General features: G+C 50.3%; 1 protein-coding gene across 7 annotated transcripts in view; it reads left to right on the top strand.

Annotated features, from left to right (window-relative positions):
* TOGARAM2 (TOG array regulator of axonemal microtubules 2) overlaps nucleotides 1-15610 on the top strand; it is a 90132-nt gene that overhangs the window by 41774 nt on the left and 32748 nt on the right. For all 7 annotated transcript variants that reach the window (XM_077843730.1, XM_077843733.1, XM_077843734.1 and 4 more), the window contains 5 exons: nucleotides 703-861; nucleotides 4954-5071; nucleotides 5465-5559; nucleotides 7532-7724; nucleotides 8618-8834. In XM_077843730.1, the coding sequence (XP_077699856.1) occupies nucleotides 703-861; nucleotides 4954-5071; nucleotides 5465-5559; nucleotides 7532-7724; nucleotides 8618-8834 (782 nt within the window). The remainder of the gene's footprint in view (nucleotides 1-702; nucleotides 862-4953; nucleotides 5072-5464; nucleotides 5560-7531; nucleotides 7725-8617; nucleotides 8835-15610) is intronic.

The following is a 15610-nucleotide window of genomic DNA, read 5'->3' as shown; positions in this document are numbered from 1 at the left end:
GTTGCCTAAGGAACTGCGGACACACAGGCCCTGTTTGAAAAAAGGTGAAAAAGAAACAGGTGACATCCTGTTGGATTTCTCTTGTAAGACCTCAGCTTCTCCCTGTTGGGGTTACCAAATCACCCACTGATGCCCTGTCGCCCCCTCCTGTCTCAGTTCACTTCAACAAACGTGCAGTTAGCTCCCACTAAGTGTGGGCATGTGCCAGGCACCAGTGGGGCACAGGATTCCACTTGCTGCCACCTCCCTGGGAGCTCCTCGCCTGGCTGGGGAGCCACAGGGGTGCTCCTGTTCTTCCCAGGGGACAGGGATAGCTCGAGTCCCAGGGAGCATTCTGCAGAGGAGGCTGGGGAAGGCAGAGAATGATCTCTGATTAGGTAGGATCTTTCTAGGTGGAGAAACGATGGGGAAGGCACACATGCAGGAAGGCCCAGAGGAGGTGAGCACGTGTACATGTGGGGAGCACCACATGGCTTTAGGGCTCCTTCCTCCTTCTCCTGCTTACCGTTGTCATCCTGGGTTCTATGAGCCGGATGTGACTGGTCTTCCCTTGAAGATTCCCTGTAGCCCATATGAGACAGATTTCAGAGCCCATCACGGCATGAAACGTGGGTGCACAATTATAGATCCATGTGCAGCAGTCTAGGGACCCCGCACCCCATTCCTTGTCTGACCCCTTGACTGTGATGTATTTTTTTTCAGCCACCGAAACCCCTCAGTCCGGAAATGTACTGCTGAGCACCTCTCAGTCGTCCTGGAGCAGATAGGTGCCGAGAAGCTTCTCTCAGGCACCAGGGATAGCACAGAGATGCTAGTGCACAACCTGGTGAGGCTGGCCCAGGATTCTAACCAGGACACCAGGTGATGCAGGGCCAGGGGGCCTGGGGGCTGCCTACCTGCCAGCCCAGGGCAGATAAGGTGACCAGCCAGCCCTGAGAGCCCTGGCCCACACAGCTCAGCTTTCCTGGGGTCACGGGAGGGACAGCCAGACAGGCTGAGGCTGTGTCCGTCCTTTATGGCCAGCATCCATCTGTCTCCACCCGCATAGCTGGGCCTGTAGGAATGCGCAGAGCTCCCCGCCTCCGGTTCTCCTTCTCTCACCACTGCTCTCGCTGCTCTCTCTCTCTTGTTTCTGACCCATCCCAGCTCCAGCCTCTGAAAGAGCATCCATTCCTTTCAAGGATAGTGCACAGAGGTCACTCTTCATTATTCTGGACAGGACAGTGAATGAGAAAAATTAGGCCTCTACTATCCTGGAGCTCACCCCTTGTAGGTGGGGATAGACAGAAAATAAACAAATAAATTAGTATGATCATTTCAGGTTACAGATAAGGGATGCAGCAAGAAAGACACCAAGGTGGAGAATGGGGTGGTGCCTACTTTGATGGAGTGTCGAGGGAGATCTTTCTGGAGAGTAACATTGGAGCTGAGAACTGATGGGCCAACTGATGGGCCAATGGGGAGCCAACTCACTGGAGGTCTGGGGTGTGAGCGTCCCGGGCAAAGGAAACATACAAAGGCCCCCCGGATGGGAATTCGCTTGGTGTTCTGGGAAGAGGAAGGCTGCGCTGTGTGGCAGCCAATGAGTGGGGCAGTGTGGACAGGCGATGAGGCCGACAGGGCAGGGCCAGGCCAGGCAGGGACCCTCAGGCAGTGGTCAGGAGTCAGGATTTTGGCTGGTGTGGGACGGAAGCCACCAGAGGATTTTTAGTAGGAGTGTGAGGAGATACGCAATGGTGTTAAGCAGGAGAGTGATAGAACCCGATTAACTGAGGTGCCTGGGTGGCTCAGTCCGCTGAGCGTGTGGCTTCGGCTCAGGTGGAGATCCCGGAGTCCTTGGATAGAGCCTGCTGCTCCCTCTCCCTCTCTGCTCCCCCTGCTTGTGTGCTCTCTCTCAAGTAAATAAATGCAATCTTTAAAAAGTAAGGAAAAAAAGTATTTTAATATTGCTATTAAAAAAAAGAATCCGATTAACTGTCTTGGAAAGCTAGGATTAGGGCCCAGTCAGTCCATCATCACATTCCTTGGTTCCTAGGACGTTACGGCCAGATCTGGAGACACGCCACATCCGGTACTGCTCCGCGGGGTCTGTCCTCCCTATGTTCTGTGTTGTGCTCCAGCCTGTGCTCTCATAGCTGACAGTCTGAGGTTCATCCTCCCCACGGCAGCCCTGCTCCACGTACCATGCTCACACGTGCTCCCCCCGTGGAGCCCAGGGAGAGTGTCTGGGATATGGCCAGGGGGCAGGACTGTGGTCAGGGGCGCATGTCCACTGATGCAGCTCGAGCCCTGTGGGGAGCCCTTGAGCATGCTGTGCCCCTTGGCCTCCCTCCCACGGCGCCACTGCCTATGTCCTCACGACCTTGCAGTATCTGGAGTTCTAATTTGTATTGATCTAATGGGTAAAAGTGTCATCTCATTATTGTTTCCGAGTGCTTTTCCCCCTGATTACTAGAGTTTGTGTGTCTTTAAATGCTTGCTGCCTTCTTGATTTTTTTGAAAAAAATCTTTCTGGCTGCTCATTAGAGAATTGATAGTAGGGGAGGGGGCCTGGGTGGAGGAGGGACATGAGACAGATGGTTACTCCCCCAGGCCCCGCCAGGGGTGCTGGAGGCCAGCAGACGGGAGGGAGAGCTGGATTGGGGTGTCTTGAAGGCAGAGCCAACAGGATGTGGGTGGTGAGGCTTTCAAAGAGAAATCAAAGATGATGCTTGGGTTTTTAAAATGAACAATTGGATAAATGATAGTGTCATTTACTGAAATGAGGAATATTGGTGGAGAACTAGAAGGTTTTGGTTGATTTGTTTTTATTTGTTGGTAGGGGGATGGAAATAAAAATTTAATTCTCTCCAGCTGGAAATGCCCCCTCCATCCTGACTTCCCTTACGTTGCCAGTGTTGACTACACTCCATCTTCAGTCAGGGCACCCGTGCTTTCAGCGTCCATGGCACTGCGCTCCCTGGTTCCCCTCTTCCTCTATGGCCACTTCTTCGCCTGCCTGCCCTCTGGATATAGATGGCCGCAGGAGTGTCTTCAAGCTTCTCCTCCTCTTACAACTTTCCTGAGCACCATCACTACTTCCGTGGGTCCAGTCACAGCAACCTGATGCTTCCTAGGGTCTCCCTCCAGGCCACCCCTGTCTGAGCACCAGTGCTCTACCTCCAATGCTTCTGGAGGACCCATCACCACTGTCAGATGTCCTGCTGTCGTCTTTGGTGCAGACTGTCCCTAAATGAGCCCTCTGCCTTCTCCCCAAGCCTGTGTTCCCTCTATCATTAGAAGTCATTATTATTTACTGAGTCATCTAAGATGATAAATGAGGACCTTCATACGTCATTGACTCTAAGACACACAATTTCTCCCACATTTTAATATCTTACGATCAGAGGCATCTCACAGTTGCTGCTGGCCAGGCAGCAATTTTGATTTGGGTTTTACTCTCTGCACATTTTCGAACTTGGTCCTTATTGCTCGTGGCATAAGCCTTTGAATTATGGTTTGCATTGTAGAAACTAAACTATGAGTCTTTCTTTGCTTGTTAGCCTTTTATATTTATTTTAAGAAGTCACCATGGGTGCTCTGCGGGGACTTGTTGAGTTTAATTGCTCCCGAAAATGTCTTAGAAATATTACTCTATTATTCAGCATTGAAATGAAAAGTTATAGTGTATGAGAAGAGGCATGGAGATAGAGTGATGGGACATAAATTAGATATTAATGCAAACAGTCGTGGAAGGAGTGACCAAAATTCCACATTTTCTTACCAGGCAACCACCCAGTGGTTTACCCAGCCTAAGGAAGGAAGGGCACCACCTGCAAGTAATGTTACCTCGATTTCTGAGATAATACATGAAAGGGGTGCCTCCCCACATGGGGCAGTGTCATTAAAGGCACTGGAAGTTGCCAGTGTTTTCTATTTCTGTTTTTGCTCAGTGGAAAAGGAATCAATGGTGCATTTTACAATCAGTAGAGTCTTGGGTTGAGTGAAATATGAGATTGTAGATGATTCTTGCTCCACCTCTGATCAACTACCCTACCCTGCAGTTTTCTTAGCAGGTCCTGAATCTGACCATCCCTTTCTCCTCCCACTCTACAGCTTATTTCAGGACTTCATCATGTCTTGCTTGGGCTATCATGGTGGCCCTTGTCACCAGAGAGAGACGTTCACCACACTGCTGCCAGGGACATTTTCATAAAGTTCAAATCTGGTCATTTCACACTTTCCCATGGTCTGAGGGCTAAAGCCCAACTCCTTCACATTTCCAGAAATTGGGTCCTACCTTCTCTCTTTCCTATCCTGCATCCAGGCCCTGCCTGCTGTTTTCCAACCACATGCCTACTGATGTGTCAGACTGTATTATGGATCCTGAAGTGACTAACCCCTGCCCCCTTACTCCCTAATCCCATCCCACTATGGACTCTTACTCCTCAATGCGAATCTAAGGATCTCCTCTTCCATGAAGCCCTCTTTGATTTCCTCCCCCACTCACCGCTGTTCGCTGGGTAGAGCTGACCATTTCCTCCCATACTGGCCCCTGTACCCTTTCTCAGACTTCCAGATGCCCCATACTAGAAGAAGTTAAGTATAGTCATCCAATGGAATATTATGAATTTACTAAAAAGGATGACATGGGATGACTAATGGTAAAGTGAAAAAAGTCAGAGGCAAGTTTTATATATATTCTGATACCAACAAAAATGTGTATGTGTCTAAAAGACCATAAGAAAATATGTAAAAATTTAATAGTTTTTCCTTGGTAATGGGGCTGCGGATGATGTTTATTCTTTTTATGAATCTAGTTTTTAACTGTCTTAATTAGCGATTATTGTCTTAAGTGGAAAAAAGTATTAAAAACTCTTTTATTACAATTAGAAAACTCCTGTAAATCTGCAGAACAGATTTATGATGCATTTCTGTGGCTGTTTCTTCATCCCTCTCTTTCTCCTGTGGCAGGTTTTATGGCCGGAAGATGGTGAATATCTTGATGTCAAATACGAAGTTTGATGCATTTCTGAAGCAGAGCCTCCCATCTCACGACTTACGGAAGGTCATGGCAGCTATTAAGCAGCGGGTAAGTTAGTGGCCTGAGCAGGTGGGGGGTGGGGGGGGGTGGAAGGTCAGAGCCAAGCCAGTCAGGGGAGTGGGGTGTGCACTCCAGAGGTTCCATTTCGTGCACAACTCCTGGCAGGTGGAATAAATGTGATTTCCTTCCCCTGTGCTTGGACCTGGCTCTGTCCCTCTCTGCCCGTGTCCCTTGAGCCACCTGGGTGTCCACACTGTCTCCTGTTAAATGGGGATCTTGATCCCTGCCCTGAGTACCAATGGTCTGGAATGCTTGGTTGTACCCTCTGAAGCCCTGCCAGGTGGAAGGGGTTATTCCTCTCATTATGATCTAGCCTGGGGTGGCTGGCAGTTCCCCAGAGGGCCACCCCTTTGGCTCATGTTTTGTGTTCCCTTTTCCAAGGGAATGGAAGATGGTGATGGACTTCTATCTGCCAAGGGCCGCAAGGTGTCGAGGAGTCTGGTGTTGTGTGAGAATGGGCTGCCTGGAGAAGATGGGTATGGCTGCTCTTGTCTCCCTGGGGCTCCACATCCAAGGCTGCCAACAGAGATGGGCCACTTGCCCTGGGCCAGGGGTAGTGGTTCTGGGAGGCTGTGTGGATCCAGGCTACGGTGGAGACCTAGTTGGGTAGCAGCACTCATGGGTGAATTTCCCCACCCAAAGCTCAGGGAGACCAAATCCTAGGATTTGGACATACTTGCCATCCAGCAGTCTTGCCAAGGGGGTGAATTCCAGTAGTCCGGGCAGGGCATGTTGTTGGCTGGACCATCTGCATGAGCTCAGCGTTTCTCCATCCACTTCAAGCAGCACATCCTGTTGCCATCAGGGTGGCCTGGGATGAATTTAGAGGCAGCTGTGGGACAAAGGCAGAGGAGAGGGAATGGGCAGAGAGGCTAGAGAGTGGGTGCTGGGAGGAGCTAGAAACCAAGCAGAAACCCCCTGGTCATTGATGTGCCTGAAACTCAGAATCCTTCTATGGTGCTCAGGGAGGGCTACATCTGAACTCTCACAGGCACCCAGGGCAGCCCCCCACAACCAGCTCCAGATTAGCTTCCTGCTCTCTCCCACACACGGTGTCCCAGACAGGCCAGAGCAGCTCCTGCTCCCTGGCCGATCCCTCCCGCCACGTTCTGTCCCCTACCTTTGCTTATGCTGCATCCCTTGCACCTGGAACATGCTTATTTTTTCTACCAGATTCCACAAGATTCAGATGATTGTTACCTTATCCCAGAGGCTCTCTCAGACACCCTGTGCTCTCTGTTTCTCAGTCCTCTGTCATCCCCTTGACTTATCTGTCTCCCTTTGGTCTCTGAGCTCCTGAAGGCAAGGAAGGTGTCTCTTGTCTCATTGTCCTTAGTGCCCACCATAGCTCTTGGCACTTGGTGGGCAAGCAGCGTGGAGTGTAGGAAGGAATGACAAAATGGATAATGTTGGGCTCTGTCAGAGGTGACTTTGGTGTAGGGCCTGAGCTCAAAAAGCTGAGTTCTGAGCTGGGTGTGGAGGTAGGAGTCCTGAATGGAACTGTTCTCATGCTGCCTGGACTGGGCCAGGGGAAACCATAGGCCCATGCTCTTAGCAGAAGGGAGCAGGGCTTCTTCTTCTTCTTTTTTTTTTTTTTTTAATATTTTATTTATTTATTCATGAGAGAGAGAGAGAGAGAGAGAGAGGCAGAGACACAGGCAGAGAGAGAAGCAGGCTCCATGCTGGGAACCCGATGTGGGACTCGATCCCGGGTCTCTAGGATCACACCCTGGGCTGAAGGCAGCACTAAACCGCTGAGCCACCCAGGCTGCCTGGAAGCAGGGCTTCTTAACATTTCTCTGGTCACTGGAGAAGTGTGAGCCTGGCTTAGGCAACCAGGGATTGGGATAAAGGAACCAGGTACTCTTTTTTTTAAAGATTGATTATTTATTTATTTATTTATTTATTTATTTATTTATTTATTTATTTATTTATGAGAGAGAGGGAAGAACGGAAAGAGAGAGAGAGAGAGAGAGATATAGCATGAGAAGAGGGAAAGGGAGAAGCCGACTCCCAGCTGAGCAGGGAGCCCGATGAGGGCTCCATCTCAGGACCCTGGAATCATGACCTGAGCTGAAGGCAGACCCTTAACCAGCTGAGCCATGCAGGCGCCCTTCCCTCACTCTTAGATGAAATGTAGTCGTCCTTTTGTGGACTCCCATACTGGGCCCCCTTTCTTCACGTACTTTCTGAAAAGAGAAAAGAAAGGCAGGAAGAACGAGGTTGGCAAGAGGATGGGGCTCTAGGCAACCTTATTGTTGTCCCCTGAGACAAAGGGATTTCCAGAGTCCCAGGGCCAGTGTCCTCAAGCAGTAGGCGGAGAAGCTGGGGGTGGGCCTAACTGCAGGGGATCCCCTGTCTCAGTCTCTCTTGTCCATGGGAAGGGCATGGGACAAGAGGTGCGTCCATCCTCCGGGGCTGCCCGGGTCAGAAGTTCCTTTCACTCAGGCTCAGCTCCAACGGCCCTCGGCTGGAGGGGCTCCACTCCTCTGTGCGCGGTGGCCTGGAAGTGACCAAGCAGCTTCGGGAGCTGATGCGGCTGCTGGAGGCCAAAGAGTACCAGTCTCGGATGGAAGGCGTGGGGCGGCTCCTTGAGCACTGCAAGGCCAGGCCAGAGCTTATCACCGCCAACCTGGTCCAGGTGAGCACTGCCTCATCCCTGCCCTCTTGCCTGTCTCTTCCCGGTGGGTGCAACTTCAATTTGGAAAACTCAGGACAGAGTTGGACATAAATTAGATATTAATGTGCTAATAATTAGGACATTGTGCTAGATCCCTCAGGGTAAAGGGAGCCTGAGAAGCACCTGCTATCCAGTTGCCTTGGTAACGCGAGACTGCCTGGAAGTAGCTGAGGGGACAAGGCACCTGCGGACCACCCAGAGATGTCCCGGGCATCACCCAGCTCTTTGGCAGATTTATGGGGAGGAAGGTAGAGGTAGGGGATGCCACGCCTGAGAGCTGCTCCTGGTCTAGCCATGCACATGATGTGTTGGGGGCAGAGCATGTGGTTGGCCAGGAGACTGGGCCAGGGTATTTGGATGGGTATATTGGGAGCAAGCACAGGCCGTGCTTTCATGGGCTGGAAACCAGGGCAGATGCCTGCTTCTTCTAGGATTGAGGCTGCTGATGCCAAGCCATGTACCAGAGGAGTTAAGACACAGGCTCGAAGTCAGCAGACCAGGGCATCCAGCCAAGTTCCTTACTGCCTCTGTTTTTGTTTTGTTTTTAATGATAAGTTGAGGATGGGAACCCCTGCTTCATGGACTAAGACCATTCCATGCGAGTGCAGGGTGCCTAACGAGATGCTCTAGATGCTTTGACACACTGAGTGCTCCATATGTGGCTGTTTCCTCCCTCTCTTGGCATCCTCCCCTTTTGAGGAGGTGAGACCCTCATCACTGAGAATGTTCTGGCATAGGTTAGATGCCCCTGTCAGGGAGGCAGGAGGAACCCCTGCCAAGGGTGGTTGGTTGGGCTGTGGGCCTCCTGCCCAGCCTGGGTTCCCATGGGCTCTCGATTTCTGTTCCCTCAATAGGTCTTTGATGCTTTCACCCCAAGGCTTCAGGATTCCAACAAGAAAGTGAACCAGTGGGCACTGGAGTCCCTTGCCAAGATGATCCCCCTCCTCAAAGAAAGCTTACACCCCATGCTGCTCTCCATCATCATTGCTGTTGCAGACAATCTCAACTCCAAGAACTCTGGGATTTATGCCGCTGCCGTGACTGCACTGGATGCCATGATTGAGAGCCTGGGTGAGCCTCCTGCCTCAGCCCTGTTTGGCTCTGGTGGGCAGTGGGCTTGCTCCCTGAGCCCACCCCAGGGTGGGCTCACCCATCCTGCCAGGAATCAGCAGAGTGCTGATAGGCACTGGGGGCTCTTAGGCCAAATGTTTCCCTGGAGGCTGGGTAGGACAGGGGTGGGCAGCGCAGAAGCTGGTTGGCAGGCTTTTCCATGTCACATGCACCAGAGTTGGAGCGGGGGAGATGTGTAGATGATCTAGTCTTGCCTCCTCCTAGTATGTGTGACAGAAATGACTCACCCAGGGTCACACCATACTGTAGTGATTGAGCCAACAGGGAACTGAAGGGAAAATAAGTCAGGATTTCCAGGAAGAAGCTGGAAGCACCGCTAGTGATTTTTTTTAGTTGTAGAGATGATAGCAGTGGGGGTGGCTTGTACGAGGACCAGGCAGGTTGGTGCTGAGACAGCAGAGTCAGCCTGCTGGAGAGGACAGAGTGGATGAGTGGGTGGGCCCAAGCAGGCCACCTTAATTGTCTGGCATAGGGGTTGGGCTGGGATCCCCTTGGCTTTTGACCGTGAAGAGGACAAGAGTTGCCACTGAGGAAGACTGTTTGGGGCCAGGGTTCAGGGTGGGAGGAATTTGGGGTGAGGAGTGGGAAGGGTTGGGGGGGTGGCATGAAAAGGGAAAAAGGAGCTGTGGGTGAGACGTCAAGAATGGCGAGAGCTCCCGGTTCGTCTGTGCTTCGTACTAACACATCTTGGTTCACCAAAATTAGGTGGGATTTGGGGTGCATCTACTTCCGTTGTTCATTCCTTTCCTAGATGATTAGAGGGTGATATCTGGTGTGTCTAGGGCACAGAGTGAAGCACAGATGTGTGTGGGACATAGCACATGAGTACCGTCATGTCCAGACCAGAGGAACCACTCTTGCCACAATGCAGGAAGCTCATGATCTGAGAACCGCCTGTGCTGGCCTTGTGACTGTATGTCCCCGTGAGCACAGAGCCACGTCCTGCCTTTAGGACCCATAGAGCATCCCCTTGGTGAGGCCACAGACACGACAGGCACCCCACCCCTCCCAGTGTCCACACCCTGCGGGAGCCCAGCTCCCTGGGGAGGGGTGGCAGCCGTGTCCTTGGCTGGAGCTTCCAGAAGCATTTTCAGTTACAAATGAAAGGGCTGGTCAGGTCCTTCTCTGCCTTTTGAGTTCATAAATACTGTCAATTTCCTCTCTTCATCTCAAAGGGAATTTATGATTTGCTGAGTTTGTTGCTGTAGAACAAACAATATAAATCCAGCTTTAAATTACGGCTTGTTCTCAGCACGGCTCTGGGTAAGTGAGATTGCTGTTGCCAATAACCAAGGCTCTTGGTAAATCACTGCGGGCCCTGGATTTATTGGGGAAACCTGCACCAAGCAAAATAGGCTTCAGCTATTTGAAGAGGCTAAGCACCCTTGTTGGGGAGGGACACTTTTAACCCTTTCCTCTCCAGGTGTCATAGTTTTCCACTTTCTGCCATGGGCCGTCCTTCTAGAGCACACTGGGGCTCTGGAGCTTTGGGCTGCAGAATCTGGTGTCTTGCATTGTCACAAGACTCAGGCGTTCTGTACCTGGGGCCTTGCTGTACCTACCTGGGCTGGAGATCCTGGAAAGAGGGCCTGGAGCTGGCCTGCTTCTGTGATCTGACTACACCTTGAGGCAGGTTGCAGCTTCCAGGAAGATGCCTAGAGTTGTCCTTTCCTCCTGGGACTGGGTCTCCTTGGGAATGGCTGATGATGCCCCCTTTGGCCCATCAGCCACAGGATCTGATGGGAGAATGGAGGCTGGCGTGAAGGGCACTATTTTCCTCTCTAGTCCCTAGGTCACTGTTAGGCTGGAATGGAATATTGTTGGCCTCAAAGAGTTGGATGGAGCCCAGTAAATCCCTGGCAAAATGCTCCTGTGGGACCCAAAGATTGGAGCACGGGGTCTTGTTCCAGGTCATTTTTGAGCAGGTACAGCAGTGGGCTCTTGGGGCTACATGGCTGTGCTAGGAGCCATATCCACTCTGCCCAATGAGCAACCTTGGCTTTGGAAGTATTTTGGCTTTTTTTCCCCCCTAGAGGTTTGATATATTCATTTGAGAGAGAGAGAGAGAGAGAGAGAGAGAGAGAACACAAGTGGGGGAACAGCAGAGGGTGAGAGAGAAGCAGACTCCCTGCTGAGGAGGGAGTATAAAGGGGGGCTCCATCCTAGAACCCAGGGAACATGACCTGAGCCAAAGGGAGACACTTAACTAACTGAGCCACCCAGGTGCCCCTGGAAGTGTTTTTAACTATGAAGTGACTGGGTGATTTCTATGTTCATGAAGGGCAAAAGTGGAGGGGTTTAGATTGCCAGTAAGAATTCATCGCTGCCAAGGCGTCCCTAGGGTAGAATCAAGCTCTCTCTGGGAATGGTTCTCATCTGCCTGGAATGGTCTGAGTCCAACCTGCAGGAGGAGAAATGGATGCAAGTAACTAAGCTTCCCACTGTCCCAGGGAATTGGGTGGTAGAAGCAGAGACTGGGGAGGAGGAGCAGAAGAGAAGGGGTGTGAATCTTCCTTTCCATTTCACCCAGGTGGAGCCTGGTGGCTCCAGTCCACCCTCAGCATCCTAAGGCCCCTCCTGGAAGTGGCTTGGAGCCCTTTGAGCAGAGGGAGCTTTATCCCAAGCTAGTGTCATCCTCCCCAAGGGATTCTGGGCTCTCGGCTGGAGAGGAACCATGAGATCCTGTAAAGTAAGAAACGTGGAGACTCACAAAGGCATGGCTCAGCATGTTATGGTTTGCTCCCTGCTCAACGGGGGCCACGGGGATGGAGACCATAGCCAGGGTCATCCGTCTCCTGGCACAAAGTCCAGACGGCACAGCCAAATTGGGAGGTTGGCTTTCTTAGGCTGCCTCTTATGGTCCCTCTTGATTCGGGAAGTCAGTGATTAAGTTGACTCATCAGCTGCCACGTCTCTCCCAGTTCCTTGGTCGTCCCGAGGGTGTATGAGGCAGGTGGTGTGGTGATCGACAGAGCAAGTGGCGATTTCTGCCCACATCCTCTTTTCAGGAGGTGGTGAGGAAGGAGGCATGTGGGCACCTCGCTCCCTGCCCTCTGCCCTTTGTCTCTGCCTGCCTTGGGGGCCTCTCCAGCAAGGAGCCTGGGGTGGCATCTTTTCTACTCAGCATCAAGACCTTCTGATTTCAGGGGAGTTACCCTAGGGATCAAGGCAATCCCTGAGAAGACTGGCTGGTTCTGTCTTTGGGCCCTGTTACTGGGTTAGCTACAGAAGAAACTTCACTAATTAAAACATCAGGCTGCTGATAGTCCCGCCTCCTGCCCCCCGCCCCCGTCAGACCAAATAGTCAAAAGGGGTTTTCTTAATTTAGTACAGCCCCAGCCAATGCTGGAGAGAGCAGATAAGCTCGGAAATGGTCAGCTTCAGATCGGCTTTTGCTAGTTTGCTCTGCAGACTCTAAATTCATTACCTTATATAAATCATATGACCAACATGGTATTGTTTGGGGCATTTAGAGATTCATCCATGGTGCTCCTCTAATATACCAACTGCTTAAAAATCTCTCTTCTTTTTCTTGTCGACATGTGTACAAGTTTCCCTGGTTAAAGATCGTAATGTAAATAGAATTTAGACTTTGCTTCTTTCGTTTAACCAGTTTTTCACGCTATCATGCAGCCTTCCTACTTAACTTAAAAATATGAAGTTTATTTTCCACCACGTAAAAGTCATACTTATTCATTACTGAGAATACAAAGAAAATACAAAGCTTTGGAAAGGAAAAAATTGAAAGCCCCTCATTTTTGGTCTAAACTTCATTTTCTATTTTGTAGAAAATACAAAGCTTTGGAAAGGAAAAAATTGAAAGCCCCTCATTTTTGGTCTAAACTTCTGGAAGAGACTGTTATTAACATTTGTCATTTTTCATGCTAGATTTTTTTTCTGTACTTTTATAGAGTCATGATTATATTACGCATTTTAAATTTGCATCCTGCCTTTAAAAAAAGCAGAGCACAAGCATTTACATATGATTACACACTTGAGTCACTTTTAATAGCTCTGTCCTATGCCTGGACCGTAGCTTGCATTTTTCTGTTTAAGTGGATCATGCTCACTTTTCCTGTGATGAACGGACCTCGTTTTGGGGGGCTGTGTGACATATCATGATTCAGAGTCCTGTGCTTATTGTCGAGAGCCCACCCGGACCCCAGTTTCTTTGCTGTCACCATCCAAGCTACCATAGTATTTCCACTTTGAAAAAAAGTTATTCTTTGGCCTCCCAGTAGCCCGAGGATGACATGGCCTGGTGGCTTTAGGGTTTGGCTGCATGGGACAGGTGAGAGGCCCTGTAGACCTCTGCCCCCTTGCCGAGAGGGATGGCAGGGCCCAGGGAGGGCAGAGTGTGTGGCCTGCTAGCTTGTAACTGTTTTCTCTACGTCCCATGCCTTTGCTTGTCCTTGTATGCAGGCAGCACCAGGGTCAGCTCTGCCTTCCTTATGGTACAGGAGAGGAGCCTATCAAAGGCCCAGGCTAATAGAACATGGATTTTAAGTTTTCGAAAGTCAAATTCTGGCCTCTTGATCTTTCCTCCATTCAGGCTGCTGGGCTTTTGGAGCATTTTTGAGTAATTATAGTAAACAGTAGCAACAATAACTGATACTTAGTAATTATACACTCAAGGTACTACCCTAAGCATCATAACATGGGAGCAGCTCTAAGAGGAAGACAGGAGTATTATCCTCTTCTTACAGATGGGTAAACTAAGGCATAGGAAGTTTTGTCCTTTAACAGGGAGAAATGTGGAAGAGCCAGAATTTAGTCCAGGCGATCTGCACTCAGAGCCCACACCCTTCAACATATACTTTCCGGCCTCTCATTAAACCTGGGTGTGACCTGGAAGGTGAGCCATCACTATGAAAGCAGACAGAGGAAGGGAGGCCAGCTAGTTGGGGCGTAGAGCTCTGGGGTTTATAAACCAGCTCAGGCATGCTTAATGTCTCTGCTTTAGCACTCTCTGTAGGTCTCGAGCATTTATTGAGCACCTGTTGTATACCAGGCACAGGGGAGCACAGTCTGGCACAGATGTCCACTGCATATACATTTTTCAAGTATCTCCTAAGTTCTAAACTTCTCTCTGGCTCTGGGAGGCCATGTCAGCTGCCAGGAGGGGGAGGTCCAGCTGTGTCCAGAAAATGTCCTGGACCAAGTGTTGCTGGGGAGAGCAAGGAGACAGAAGTCCTTGTCCTTGGAGGTGAGCTCATGGCTAATGATGGGAGTTGGCCAACAGAAGCACTTGGAAACAGTAATGCAGGTGACATTGATCTAAAAACCTATTCTTACACAATTCAGATTTCCCAAGACACGCTGAGACCACTTCTTGCTAACTGCCATATTCTAGAGGCTGGATCTTTTATTGCCCAGAACAGATTATTTTAAAGACTCTTGCCTTATGGGTGGAGTTTTGCAAGCAGCAGGGATGTGTGTGATGTACATGTGTACATTTTCTCCTGTGTCCCTTACAGCTCTCAGAGGAAGAGCAAGGGGAGCATGAACTCTTAGCTAGAATTGTTCCGGGGGTGGGGTGGGGAGTGAAGCTTTGATTGCATATCCAGGAAGATGCTGAAGTATTCAAGGGACTCAGAGGAGGTGGAAGTTGTCTAGAAAGACTTCCTCAGGTGTGTCTCTAATCTCTGTCCCCTGCTAAGGGAAATCTGGCCTTGAGCGGGTCAGTCCCTGGGACCCCAGGATGCACTTTCTGGGGGTGCCTACAGACCACCATGACAGGTGCAGGCAGGCCCCACAGCCACATCCCTGAAAAGTGGCTTTGTTATTTGCACTACCTCCAATGGAGTTAGGCTGGGGCTGCTGTGGCGGCGTTGGGAGCTGGGTGTGTATTGTCTACGTGAGCACGTCTTTCTCAGGTAAAGGGCTACTTTCCTCACCTTGTGTGTCTCTGTGAAGAATGCAGGACTTCAAGTTTAATAGTCTGAGAAACCAGGAGATGTCAGCCAGAATGGGGAAGAAAGAATGGTTTCTAAATTCAGCACCTATGAGATCTTGCTGGAAGTGGCTTTAGAAAGACAATTGAGGAATGCCAGAGGGCTTCTTTATCCCCCAAGCATTCCCCACCCTATTTGCCTGTGATTTCACCATCAGTGGTTCATTCTGATAAACACTCTTTTAACACCCAAATGGGGAGGTCCCCAGTCTTCAAGCTCCGCTCCCCCAGCGTGTCTGGGCAGCAGGGACTCCTGGGGCTGGGTGTGACTGGAATGGGTGTGGGGGGTGCTAGGATAATTTTTTTAAATTTTATTTTATTTATTTATTTATTTATATTTATTTATTTATTTATTTATTTTTAAAGATTTTATTTATTTATTAATGAGAAGCACAGAGAGAGAGAGAGAGAGAGAGAGAGAGAAAGAGAGGCAGAGACACAGGCACAGGGAGAAGAGGCTCCATGCAGGGAGCCCGACATGGGACTCGATCCCGGGCCTCCAGGATCATGCCCTGGGTTGAAGGTGGTGCTGAACCCCTGAGCCACCCAGCTGCCCGATAATTTTTTTTTACAGGTTAAAAATCCCCCTTTCCCCTAAAACTCCTGAAGAGTGGGTTTGGCATGTGGAGGATGAAGTCTCCTGTCTTTACAAGTGTGCCATCTGGGCCTCAGTGTCACACAGGGAGGTTTTAGATATATACTATTGAGAGCTAATACACATCCCCTGCAAGTTCCCTCCTCTGACCCAAATAGAGCCAGCAAG

This window comes from Canis aureus, chromosome 12 (assembly GCF_053574225.1).
Source record: "Canis aureus isolate CA01 chromosome 12, VMU_Caureus_v.1.0, whole genome shotgun sequence".
Taxonomy (NCBI): domain Eukaryota; kingdom Metazoa; phylum Chordata; class Mammalia; order Carnivora; family Canidae; genus Canis; species Canis aureus.
Note: the sequence above shows the minus strand (reverse complement) of the source record. Positions and strands in the feature narration are given on the sequence as shown.